Here is a 12,013-nt window from a genome sequence, read left to right as displayed (position 1 = left end):
GACACAGTCTTATTTCATGTCAAGTCAAACAAAATGCCTGCATTGTTATCCTGCCTTGTTCAGACAAGAAATTAGGCATACAAATGCAGAGAGTAGTGATAACCCATCTTAAAAAGTGACTGTGCCTGGCAGTGATCCGAGGATCCTTATGTATTCTGTGCAGACCTGACATGCAGTGTTTCCTTGCTTGCAGAGCAAGGAATGGTTATTTCATCTGCAGAGAAAGAATTTCTGGAAGTAAATCAAGGCAGAAGTTTGCACCACGTGTTTGTTAGGCCTAACTCGCCTCCCTTTTCTTTAAAAGCAGAAAAATTAATTTATCCAAAGGTGCCTCACTGGGCAAAACTGTCATGGTCCAGTGAGCCAAGTATTCCTGCCTTCAGAGAGGGTGGGAAGGAGCAGATTTCTGACCATTTTATCCAGGTGTGGGATGTTAATGAAATATTGTTGTTCTTCAATATGAGCCATGCTGCTGGGTGAGTTATTACCTTTGTCTTCAGCAGTTGCACAAATCAGTAATCCTGGCAGGGCTGCCTTTCAAACCAGCAGGAAGGGCTTTGCTCTGGGCTGATGCTCGGGCATCACCCCTTCTCATAGGGATGTGGCTAAGTGGAGCTTTTTTTGGGTGTTTGTCTTCTGCTTCTGAGCCAGATGTTGTGTTTTCAAGGTGTGAAATAGGGAAAATTTGTTTAGGTTGCAGCTGCCAGGCTGTTAGAGGGCTTTTAGCAGGCTGGGGTTTTTTGGGGTTGGTTGTCTTTCCTTTTTTTTTTTCCTTAGTTGAAGATCTTGTTGCTAAGGCATTGTTGAGTCATTTTACTGATATATCTGGATCCGTTTATGTCCTTCTGGTGCTGTGAAATTTAATTCCTTCTGTCATCTATCTTCACATTTTGTTTCCTGGGCAACAACCCAGCTTCTGGAGCCAGTGCTCTTCTGCTTTTAATCCCTACCCAGTTACAAAAATGATCCATAAATCAATAAATATTGATCCTGAACTGCTGCCATTGGGTTTTAAAGCTGATCCCAAACTAATTAATAGGAATAAAACCTCTGAGTTATTGCTGCAGACCGCAGCAATCCCCACAGCAATTTTACCCTTTCCAGAGCAAGCACGGAGCTATTAGGGGTGTGCCAGAGCTTTTCTGGTATTTTGAGTCTTGCCCTGGAATGCGGGGTCGCTGTTTCGGATGTGGTTGGAGGGAGAATAGCTGGTTTGGTGTTTCTGGCGGCCTGAGAGCACAGGGTGTTTACAAACCCAGCACTGGGCTGAGCTCAGAGAGGCTGAGCAGTTGCCCAGCAACAAGTGCTCGACTCCCACACTGCTGCCTCCTCCCCGCTGCCTTATCGACTCATTCGTATTCCAGAAAAATACCAGGAAGCCTCAATTCCAGGCTGCCTCACTGAAAGCAGCCCGAGCAAGCAGCCCTGGTGCTGCAGCAGCTCAGGCAGGGTTTGGAGGGAGCAGAGCCCTGGTGCTGCCTCACCTTATCCCCAGCTGGGCTCCAGCTTCCCAATCCTGCCCGTGCTTTTGGAGCCCCCTGAGCCCCAAATCCAGGCTTTGGTTACTGTGCTGAGGAGTTCGAAGGCTGGACAGCAAGTCCTTTAGGGTGGGGGCTTGCAGTGTGCCCCAGACAAACTCTGGAAAGCTGTTTTCCTGTTGCTGCTCACCAGATTGTCTCATTATGAGGGAAACATTCTCAGAGCCTTTAAGGTTTATTCCATGTAGGATTTTGTAGTGCAGTAGAATTTGGCATCCTGCACTGATTCTGCAGCAAAGACACATGCAGTATTTCCTGTCATTTCCTCGGATCAAGCAGTTTAGCCACAGCACCTCGTTTTGTGATGAGTCCTGCCTTGCAAGCCCAGCTGCTCCCAGTGTGTGGGATGAGGTCACATGAGAGAGGCAGTTCTGGGAATTGCTGAGGTCTGAGCATGGGAAATAGGTTGGTGCTGTGCTCCAGTCGGTCAGCACTTAGCTAACACTGGGGCTGTCCAAAGAGAGCAGCAGCAGGGACTTCTTCAGTGTTTCTGAGTTGTAAAGGACAGGAAGGGGAAGGATTGTCCCAGTGTTGTGATCATCTCATCAGCTTATTGCTAAACAGTATTAGGGATGCACCAGTATCTCAATAATGCAGTTTAATATAACCACAGTTTCCCCCCATAAGACATAACAGTGGAGCCAAATGTCTGCTTTAAACAGGTTTGTATAATACAATTCTATCTATTTAGTCGTATTACTCTGCTTATTAGAAAAGAAGCACAGTCACTAGTTTGGTTCAATACAAACATAACTTTATTTTTATTTAAATGCCAATGAAATAACTGTACAAATCCATTGTGTAACATTTACTGTTAGAAATTAAAACACGTTTCCGGTTATAGAAATACTGTTCACAATTGGAAAGTTGTCATCTCTCTGATACCAGTGGTTGTAAATGATCTACAGCCCCCATTGACACCTTAGGAGGAACAGGTAGAGGACTCCAGTCTCAGTTGTGAGGTTTTCTGGGTTTTGCAGCACCTTCATGCTACAATAACTGGAAATTAAATGGCCTGGAATGAATGGAAAACATTGGATAAGATCTGTAATAGTAAGTGGATTATACTTTTTCAATTAACTTGTTCTTCAGTTTTCATTTCATGCTGTTTGCAAAACTTCATCTGTAGTATATCAAGTACCTTTGCCATAATTTAAATAATTTTCCTAGAGTGGACAGAACCATGCGTGCAGCTATTTCTACTGGCTGACGGTGCAGATGTCGAGGAGAAGAGCATCCATGCTGGCCCTTAGGAAGCAGGGGTTTGGGCATGTTCAGTGCCATGGACTGGATTCCTTCTCTTTGGAGTCACAAGAGTCAGGATTGTTTCAATGACAGCTCACTGCTAATTGATTTGTTACGTGACTTGTGTTAGACATCGGCTGATATTTCGTTTTACTGATAGTAGTTTGCTACGTTCTGGCTGATTTGTGGTATTCTTTTAAGCAGAACGTATTAACATTTCAGGATGTCACTTGACATAAAGTCAAGGAGTTCCAGGTCATTAGTTTGGGTAGATAACTCCTTGGTGTTTGACAGTGTCATGGCATTGAACATCTGGCATTTTTCTCTACTTTTATCTTTTTTTTCTTCTTTTTTTTCCTTTTTTTTAATATGGAAAGAGCACTAACTTGCCTGCGGTCTCTAAGTCAAGCCAGAGCAGAAGGATACTGGCCCCTACCACTGTCCCATGCTGAAATTGGACCATGTTGCCATCTCAGTTTACACCCTCTTAGCAGACATGGCATTGTCATATTTAATTCCTAAATTCAAAACTGTTGTTCTTCATATTTAAAATACTCTAATACATATGAAGCAAACATAGATATACATGCTAGCGATTTTGCTCAGGAATAACTTCTGATTAGTGAAACAGTTCAGTTTAGTTCCTTTATTTTTTCCCTTTCTATTGCATGTAATCATAACTTACAACGAATCTGTGCTGCTATATTACAGGAATTGCTCACTGGCAGGTCAAGCAAGACAATGCAGATATGATACAGGCCTTCTGTTTTTGTTCCAGTTGTTCAATGACAAAACCATACATAAAATCAGTACGTAAAATTCTGATATGTTTATTCTGTGCAAGTAAAATGAAAAATTTAAAATACAAAATAAGCACATTTTTAAAAACAAAATAATAGATTAGTTGTACCCAATTAAGACATATGAAAATAAGTAGCAGCTTAGTACCAAGACATTAGTGTGTGCGTCTTTGAGAACCGTTACTTTCTTTAGATCAGAGTCAGGGCTTTGAATCTCTTCCGTTCCTTGTTTCAGCCGGATGTGTGGAGTGTGGCTGTCGTCACGGGAGTCCCGGGGTGGTGTCCCCGGGGTGACTCCCCAGGGTGACTCCCCGGGATGCTCCCTCAGTGCCCGGCCAGGGCCAGGGCGTGCAGCAGCGGCAGCCAGAGCAGCCCCGCGGGCCAGCGGCCACCACGGGACGGCAGGTGCGTGCCCGGGGCGCTCGGCGTGGCCTCCTCCCTCCTCGAGGTGGCCGTTGTGCTTCGGGGCATCTTGGAGAAGTGCGTCGGCATTCCGCTGGTGATGCTCAGAGTCAGGGGGGTGGTGGAGGCGGCGGTGGCGGGGGCCAGGCTGGCGTTGCCATCGGCGGGGGCCTGCAGCAGGACTGTGCGTGTGGCCGCAGCCTCCTGCGGCCGCTGGCTGCCGGGGGACGGCTGCCTTTGGGCCACCAAGGGAGGCGCTTCCTTGGCTCTCAGCTGTTTGTGCGTTTTGGTCGCTCCCGTGGGCTGGGGCACCGTGGCAGACCCCTCTGTGCCCACCGCCTCCCTGCCCGGGGCCGTGGGGCTGGAGCTGGAGCCCGGGGCCAGCGTGGGGCTCACCTGGGGCTCCTGTGCACAGGGAGCCCCCACCACACGGGCGGCCGTGGCCTGCACCCACTGCAGCACGTAGGGGATGTTCTGGTTGTCGCTGCAGGACCAGGGGTTGTGGTGCAGGGTTATTACCTGCAGCTGGGAGAGCTGGTCGAAAGCTTTGTCAGGAATGTATGAGAACTTGTTGTTGTGCAGGTAGAGGCTTGTGAGGTGTTGCAGTCTCACCAGTGTTCCTGGGAGTATCTGGGACAAGAAGTTGCTGGATAGGTCCACCGTCTCTAGGTTGTAGGGCATGTTGGTTGGAACTGTCCAAAGTTTGTTGCTGCTGAGGTTGAGAAACTTGAGACTGCTCAGTGTGTTGTTGATCAGGACAGCTCTTTCCACCATATTCCTGGAAACATCGAGCACTCTAAGATTCCACTGGTAAGCTGTATCAAGTTTCTGAAGAACTTTAATGTTGTTGTTTGTGGCATATAATTCCCATAAGGACTTGGGCAGATGAGCAGGAACATTCTTGAGCCAATTATTTGAAATATCAAGAGTCCTCAGATTGGTGAACCTCGTTAGCTGATGATCGAGATCTACAAACTGGTTAAAGGACAGATTTAAATATGTAAGGTTGTCTTGAAGTCCCTGGGGCAGTACAGTTAAGTTTCTGCCTGAGCAGTCCACATTCCTGTCGTTTCCTGAGCACTTACAGCTAGAAGGACAGATACCCAAACCAGTGGGTATGAAAACCAGAAGGACCAGCAGACAGGTAGATGTATTCAGTATCTGGTATTCCATTGTTGCCTGGAAATAAATATACCAAAATGACACCCTTTAAATCCATGTAATACATTTTACCTCTGTATAAGGGTTGTCTTGGCAATGGCCACTTGCAGGAGAAATTAAGTAAAAATATCAATAACCCCCTTTGTGGCACGGTCCTTTTTAGAATTGTTCAAGAGAGACTTCACAAAGCATCCCTTCAGCCTGTCATGTTGTCTGGCAGAATGAGACTTGTTTTTTTCATCTCCCTTTCCCCCTCCAGCTCCAATGAGGGCTTTCTTCCGAAAACGCAAGTCTCTTCCAAACGTTATACAATGTCTGCTTCTTGTTTTTAGTGATTTCAAGCCTATATTATGTTTGGAATAATGTGTTCATTTATAGAGGATGAAAAAATGGCTGTCAACTGGATCTTCACAAATCTCTGCAGTAATGTAGCAGTCCCCCCCATCCAGGCACGCTATTTGCTTAAGTAAATTGGTTAAAATACATTGTAGGAATTTAGCTCGAAACCCGAATTCCAGCGTTCATGCTAACATGCACTGTAGCGTTTTCCCCTCCTTACAGTGTTAATTACGATCTCAAAGCTGGAAACACATGTTTAGAACCCGAGTTACCGTTTGTAAGAAATCTCTGACACTGCAGCAAATTTCTGGTGCAGGCACCTCTCACCGGCTCCTAATTCCATTCCCATTTCCATCTCCGATTTGGTAGTAGGATTTTGTGGGTAGAATCAAAAAGCACAAACTTACCGCGGCGTCCTGCGGTATCAGCACATCGTTTCTGTGATGGATTGGAGCTTAGAGGTCGCCTTGTTCTGGAGAGCAGCTCCAGAGGCTGCCGGGGGCTGTGCTTGTCTCAGCTGCATCGTACGGCTGCGCCCGGCTCCGCAACCACCTGATCCTCCGGGCACTGCAGAGCCGGCCCCGAGCCCTGCCAGGACCTGCCGGGCCGGGCCGGGCTGGGCTGGGCCGGGCTGAGCCGGGCTGGGCTGGGCTGAGCCGGGCTGTGCCGGGCTGAGCCGGGCTGGGCTGGGCTGAGCCGGGCCGGGCCGGGCTGGGCTGGGCCGGGCTGAGCCGGGCTGGGCTGGGCTGAGCCGGGCTGTGCCGGGCTGAGCCGGGCTGGGCTGGGCTGAGCCGGGCCGGGCCGGGCTGGGCTGGGCCGGGCTGGGCTGAGCCGGGCTGGGATGGGATGGGCTGGGCTGGGCTGGGCTGGGCTGTGCTGGGCTGTGCCGGGCTGGGCTGTGCCGTGCCGGGCTGTGCTGTGGGCTGGGCCGGGCTGGGCTGGGATGGGATGGGATGGGCTGGGCTGGGCTGAGCCGAGCCGAGACGGGCCGGGCTGTGCCGGGCCGGGCTGTGCCGGGCCGGGCTGTGCCGGGCTGGGCTGAGCCGGGCTGGGATGGGCTGTGATGGGCTGTGCCGGGCTGAGCCGGGCTGAGCCGGGCTGGGCTGAGCCGGGCTGGGCTGTGCTGTGCCGGGATGGGCTGGGCTGGGATGGGCTGTGCCGGGCTGGGCTGAGCCGGGCTGGGCTGGGCTGTGCTGTGCCGTGCCGGGCTGTGCCGTGCCGGGCTGTGCCGTGCCGGGCTGTGCCGTGCCGGGCTGGGCCGGGCCGGGCTGGGCCGAGCCGGGCTGGGCTGAGCCGGGCTGGGCTGTGCCGGGATGGGCTGGGATGGGATGGGATGGGCTGAGCCGAGCCGGGCTGTGCCATGCCGGGCTGGGCTGTGCCGGGCTGTGCCGAGCCGGGCTGGGCTGTGCTGTGCTGGGCCGGGCTGTGCCGGGCTGGGCTGGGCTGTGCCGGGCTGGGCTGAGCCGGGCTGGGCTGTGGGCTGGGCTGGGCTGGGCCGGGCTGTGCCGGGCTGTGCCATGCCGGGCTGGGCTGGGCTGAGCCGGGCTGTGCTGGGCTGTGCCGGGCCGGGCTGTGCCGGGCTGGGCTGTGCCGGGCTGGGCTGTGCCGGGATGGGCTGTGCCGGGCTGGGCGGGGAGTGCCCCTGCTCCGTATGCAGCCCTGCTGTGCTCTGCTCTGCTGTGCTCTGCTGCCGGCACACGGAACAGGGCTGGCTTCTGGCACACAGAACCCGGCTGGCTGCCGGCACACGGTACCGGGCTGTCGGTACACAGAACCCGGCTGTCGGTACACGGAACAAACAGGGCTCTCGGCACACAAAACCCGGCTCTCAGCACACACGGCTCCCCCCGCAGGCTCTGGCAGCTCCCGGCTGCCACTCCACTTCATGTTTCTATTTGAAAAGTCAGGTTAGCCTGGCTTCTTTTTGCCTGCCCTTCACCTCTCCTCCTGTAACTGAGGTTAATGTGAATTTAGGCTTTCTAGCTTAAGCTTTTTTTAAGCTACACTGCCGGAATATATTTTCATAATTTTAAAATACTCTGTTTTGTCCTCCTTGGATCAGGCTATCACTGTGTTGCCAGGTATAATATAGTTTGGCCTGTAGGATTTTACAGATTTCTACAGGAAATCTTGATCTGATTTTCTCCAAGTAATATGAGGGTGACAGTGTTTATAGAACTGTTAATTTTAACAGGGTGTCATAAGAACGAGCCTTACAGAAATCTTTGTATAATTGAAATGCCATTCTTTAGGCATGCCCAATTATACAGCCTGTGTAAATAGTAAAGAAAATATATTTTCCCATGGCCATTGTATGCACAGCAGCCTGGAATTGCCTTTGGATAACATACTACTCTTTATTAGTGGTAGTTTGAAAGTTCTGAAGTATATTGTGTGCAAATCTTTGTTCTGTGCTCCATCCACAAATCTGTTCCCTCCACAGCGAACCGCAAACTCTGCCGTTTTGCAGAGCTCTCATGGAAAGCTAGCTTCAGCATCTAGCAGCTTCTTTCTGTAAATATAAATATGCAATACCAGTAAAAAAAATAAATTAATTTACTTCTGATGGCAGCCTGCCATTGCCCAGGTGTGCTGGTCCTCGAGGAGCATGAAAAGCCTTTGGACACTGAGAGCTCAAAGGAGTCTAGCATCCATGAACCATTAAACGAGTTTGTATTAGTAACTGAGTGCATTCTGTGTCTAAGCAAATATTCAGGTGTGTTTTAAGTGACCAAAACATCTTTGACTTAGAAAGCTTTATTAAAATGTCCAGGACTTGGTTGCAGTCACTTGCACAGGCCAGTGGAGCAAACCCAAGCTGGGCTGTCTCTGACCTCTCCATGTGTGTTACCTGTGCTGGCACACAGCTGGGTCCTCTGCCTTCTGCAGGCTCTAGTTACAGGTGATCACTGCCCACACTCTGTACTGTGGTCAGAAATTTGCTTCAGGCAGAAGCAGCTTGTTGTCTCTTGTGAAAGCTGAAGTTGGGAAACACCAGGGAAATGTCAAGGAAATGCTGGGGCCTCGCTGTTCTTGCTTGCGTCAACTTCCCCTTTTTTCATATTTTGACAATTACTTGATTTAAGAAGGATGTGGAGTATTTTGTAAATTAATTTGGCGGCCTACAGAGGGTGTTCTGGCTGGGGCAGTGTTTCCTGGAGCAGTAGCTCAGGTGCTGAGGGCTGTGGTTGCTCTGTTTCCGAGGGCAGTGCCGAGTGCTGGCTGAGATCCGAGCCGGGCTCCTCGGTGGGCTCCCTGAGCCACTCAGGGGGTGGTGGCAGGTCCGAGCCCTCGGCTGGGCTGTCTGGGGGAGGACAGGGGTCAGCTGCAGTGCTGGCTGGGGCAGGGGCTGGGGCTGGGGCTGGGGCTGGGGCAGCTCCGGAGCAGCCCCCGGCTGCTGGAGGTGGCTGCCCATTCTCAGTGCTGCCCGTGTGCTGGGCTGGGGGCTCGGAGACAGTGGAGTCCTCCTGCAAGTGTGTGCCTTGTCTCAGTCTCCAAGGCAGCATAGATAAGACTGAGTAACGCTTGGTGCCGTGCTCAGAGTCCGTGAAGAGATCTGGGGTGTCCCCATCCGTGAAGGGGGACCGTCCTGCCCAGTGGGACTCGGCCAGAGCAGGCCTCATGCAGCATTTCCACAGGAGAATTACAATAAATGCCAGCAGCATGCCAGTCAAAATGATGCCAATTATCACTGCTGCTACCCAGCTGCCATCCCCAGCTTCCTCCTCCTGTGGGAAAGCCTCGGGTTCTGTAAGGGCCAGGGGTCTGTCAGACTGGGGAGAACTGGGCCCAGTTGCTTGCAGTTGGTGGAGAGGGAGTCTCTCTGCTCTTGGGCTCGTGGTGCACGTGTGGATTTCAGTCACGGCAGGGTGGTGAGGTGCTGCTGCAGAAAGGGAGCTCCAGATTTCCCCACAGAAGAGAACCAGCACGAGCTGGCTGCTGGCCATTTCCCTCCAGCCTCTTTACAAGGGTCCTCTCCTATTGCAGAGAAGAAGTAGAACACGGTAACTTAGAAAGTGTATTTCTGCACTTTGCTGCCACCAGAGTTCTGTTTTAACACCATCATAGTGATAATGATAAATAATGGTCTCCCCAGTATTTCACTTTTCAAGCCTGTTCCCATCCCCATGATCAGCAGGTTTGACACTGACTTTAAAAATAACAGCAGATTTTCAGCGTTATCGATCATATTAATAAAGGGGCTTGTTTGAAAGTAATAGCTTATTATCATCTTTTTTCTCCTTATCAGAAAAAGGCATTGGCAGAGCAGTCCTCACAGGGTTTCAAAACAGCATTTATCAGTCATGTAACTGTTTATGGACCTGGAGCAAACTCTGCAGCATTGATAGACAGGGTTGTCAGGAGTGAGGACATGGCTTGTTGTGATATAAGCTGAGGCAGAAGTAAAAGGCTCTTTACAATTCTCTTAAACTTTTATTTCCCGTTCTCGTATTTGTTCAGCATAGCAAGATATTGAAAAGTTTTCCAAGTACTGATGCTATTACGACACAGCATTCTAATGGTAAAGTGTTTTATAAATAAATTCCTGCATGCAGATTGTGCAGATGTTGAGTTGTTGGCACGAAATAGACTTCTTTTTCCTGTACTGATTAGAGTTCAGCGCTCTAAATGTCTCCATATGAAGTAAATGATAGAAAATTCGTCCCCTACGCAGCTCTTTTCCTTCTGAAGTCACTTTCATGCAATTTGAGCGAATTCATTAGTTACTGTAGTGCTAGTCCTGCGAAGCTATTTCTAGGAAATTAATATGGATGAGTCTTTATGGGTTTACAAATACGCAGAATTAAATTTTAAATGCAGCAGTGTAAACACACATGAGCAGTGAGTTAATGACGAAAAACATAGTGATCTAAACTCTGCCAGGTTTGTAAGGGGTTAAAATGATCCCATTCAGTTTCTATCCTGTTCCGTCTATTCAAAAACACACTCGATACGTGAAGCTGATCCTTACCTGTGCATTGATCTCCTCGGCAGTGAGCAGGGTGTGCCCGTGTTGTTTGAAGGCTCAGGAGGGTTCTGTGTGCTCAGGGACACGGGGTAAAATGGCTCTTTTCGTGCAGAAGTCTGTGCAGAGAGGAAGTTGCCAACCCCAGCAGGAAGCGTCTGCGCCGGGCAGCTCAGTGCTCTTATCTCTGAGATGGTGTGTTCTGGGGCAAGCTGCTGCTCTGCTGCCCTTCTGGAAAAGTGTCTGTGTGGCCCTTGCCACAGCAGGCACCTCTGTGTGTTTGTGTGGAAATTCTCAGATACCTGTTTGCCTCTCTTGGTGGAAAATAGTTACGGTTTCTTCTGCGTGGATCAAAACCTGCAAGTTCAGCCTGGATTGGAGCTGCTAGTGTAATACAGTGGTGGGTTTGCTGTGCTCTCAGGATTATTAGTGGGAAACCACCGCTGGGTTCCTTGGTGAGTCATGGAAAGTTGTGATCATGGGATGCTGGCTGCTTACAGATCCTCTGTTGTGTAGCTGCATCGAGAGGCAGAGGGCACAATCTAATTTCACCCTCAGCCCGTCCCTCCTCGCTTGGTGGTTTTCCTGTGTGGACAAGGTTGGGACCTGGTGGAGGGCTGTGCTCTGAGCAGCTGCCTCCCTCTGTGTGTCCCTGTCCATGCCATGGGCTGTAACTCAAGCTGCTCTCTTTGGGCTCCGTGAGCATTTTTGCCTGGGAATGCTGCGTGGCGGAAAGAAACCCACACCAAGTATGTCCTCATGGCCTTTTGCAATTGTGTTCAGCCAGTAGCCACTGACAGATTCCTCTGCAGCCTTTCCTGTTGTGTCTCTGGCTGCCCTGCTTCTCTGTGCCACTGCCTGCTCCTGCAGCCAGCACACATCCTGACCCCACACTCACACCAGCTCAGGGTTTGTCTGATTGCTTTGTTTTCCTCCCCGTTCTCCTCAGCCCCCATAACTGATTCCCAGTTCTCAGCTCGGCATGCAAACTTCCTTTTCCTCACCACACAACCCACCTTTGAGCCTGGCAGTTGCATTTTTTGAGCTCTGTCTCTCCTGGCTGCTGTGGTCCTGCCTCTGCTGCTGGATCTGCCTATCAGCCAAATCAGTGGATGATTCTCTAGTGGAGCTGGGGTGGGGGATTCAGTCATCCCAGACCTCTCAGACTCCTACAACCATCTTATGTGTCACAGCTGTTGGTTCCAGCTGCACAGGATGTTTGGAGCTTTGGCACTGTGCAGTCTCAGCACTTGTAACCGCAGTGCAACAGAGCTGCTTCTGCCCAAGGAGCAGCCTGTGGAGAGCTGCTCACGTTCCCTTAAAAGAGCAGAGCTCTGCTGCAGGGAGAGCAGCCACAGGCACCTCTCTGGAATTACAGGAAGGTCAGGTCTCTGAGAATAAAGAAACTAAAAGTTGCTGTGGTTTGAAGAAGTTCCTGGCATGTTCTGTTTAATGGCAGGAGAAAGTGGAATGTGTTTCCATGATGCAGGAAATCACAGGGAGTCATCGGGGACCTTTACTGACCTCAGCCAATGTTACAGAAATAAAACATTCCAAAATGC

The 12,013-nt window shown here is 50.4% G+C and overlaps 3 protein-coding genes across 3 annotated transcripts in view; 1 reads left to right on the top strand and 2 right to left on the bottom strand.

Moving 5' to 3' along the window:
• Positions 1 to 12,013, top strand: part of NF1 (neurofibromin 1) — an 81,737-nt gene that overhangs the window by 43,843 nt on the left and 25,881 nt on the right.
• Positions 2,275 to 6,090, bottom strand: OMG (oligodendrocyte myelin glycoprotein). The gene is made up of 2 exons (XM_066333587.1): positions 5,893 to 6,090; positions 2,275 to 5,164 (listed from the first exon to the last, which is right to left on the bottom strand). The coding sequence occupies exon 2, from the start codon at positions 5,156 to 5,158 to the stop codon at positions 3,908 to 3,910; it is 1,251 nt and encodes a 416-aa protein (XP_066189684.1). The 5' UTR covers positions 5,159 to 5,164; positions 5,893 to 6,090; the 3' UTR covers positions 2,275 to 3,907.
• On the bottom strand, positions 8,549 to 10,543 carry EVI2B (ecotropic viral integration site 2B). The gene is made up of 2 exons (XM_066333687.1): positions 10,458 to 10,543; positions 8,549 to 9,463 (listed from the first exon to the last, which is right to left on the bottom strand). The coding sequence occupies exon 2, from the start codon at positions 9,430 to 9,432 to the stop codon at positions 8,608 to 8,610; it is 825 nt and encodes a 274-aa protein (XP_066189784.1). The 5' UTR covers positions 9,433 to 9,463; positions 10,458 to 10,543; the 3' UTR covers positions 8,549 to 8,607.

The sequence above is a fragment of the Sylvia atricapilla genome, chromosome 20, assembly GCF_009819655.1.
Source record: "Sylvia atricapilla isolate bSylAtr1 chromosome 20, bSylAtr1.pri, whole genome shotgun sequence".
Lineage (NCBI taxonomy): Eukaryota > Metazoa > Chordata > Aves > Passeriformes > Sylviidae > Sylvia > Sylvia atricapilla.
Note: the sequence above shows the minus strand (reverse complement) of the source record. Positions and strands in the feature narration are given on the sequence as shown.

Bases quoted from the DNA above. Each gene is read 5' to 3' on its own strand.
- EVI2B (XM_066333687.1), bottom strand. From the start codon at position 9,432: ATGGCCAGCAGCCAGCTCGTGCTGGTTCTCTTCTGTGGGGAAATCTGG.
- OMG (XM_066333587.1), bottom strand. From the start codon at position 5,158: ATGGAATACCAGATACTGAATACATCTACCTGTCTGCTGGTCCTTCTG.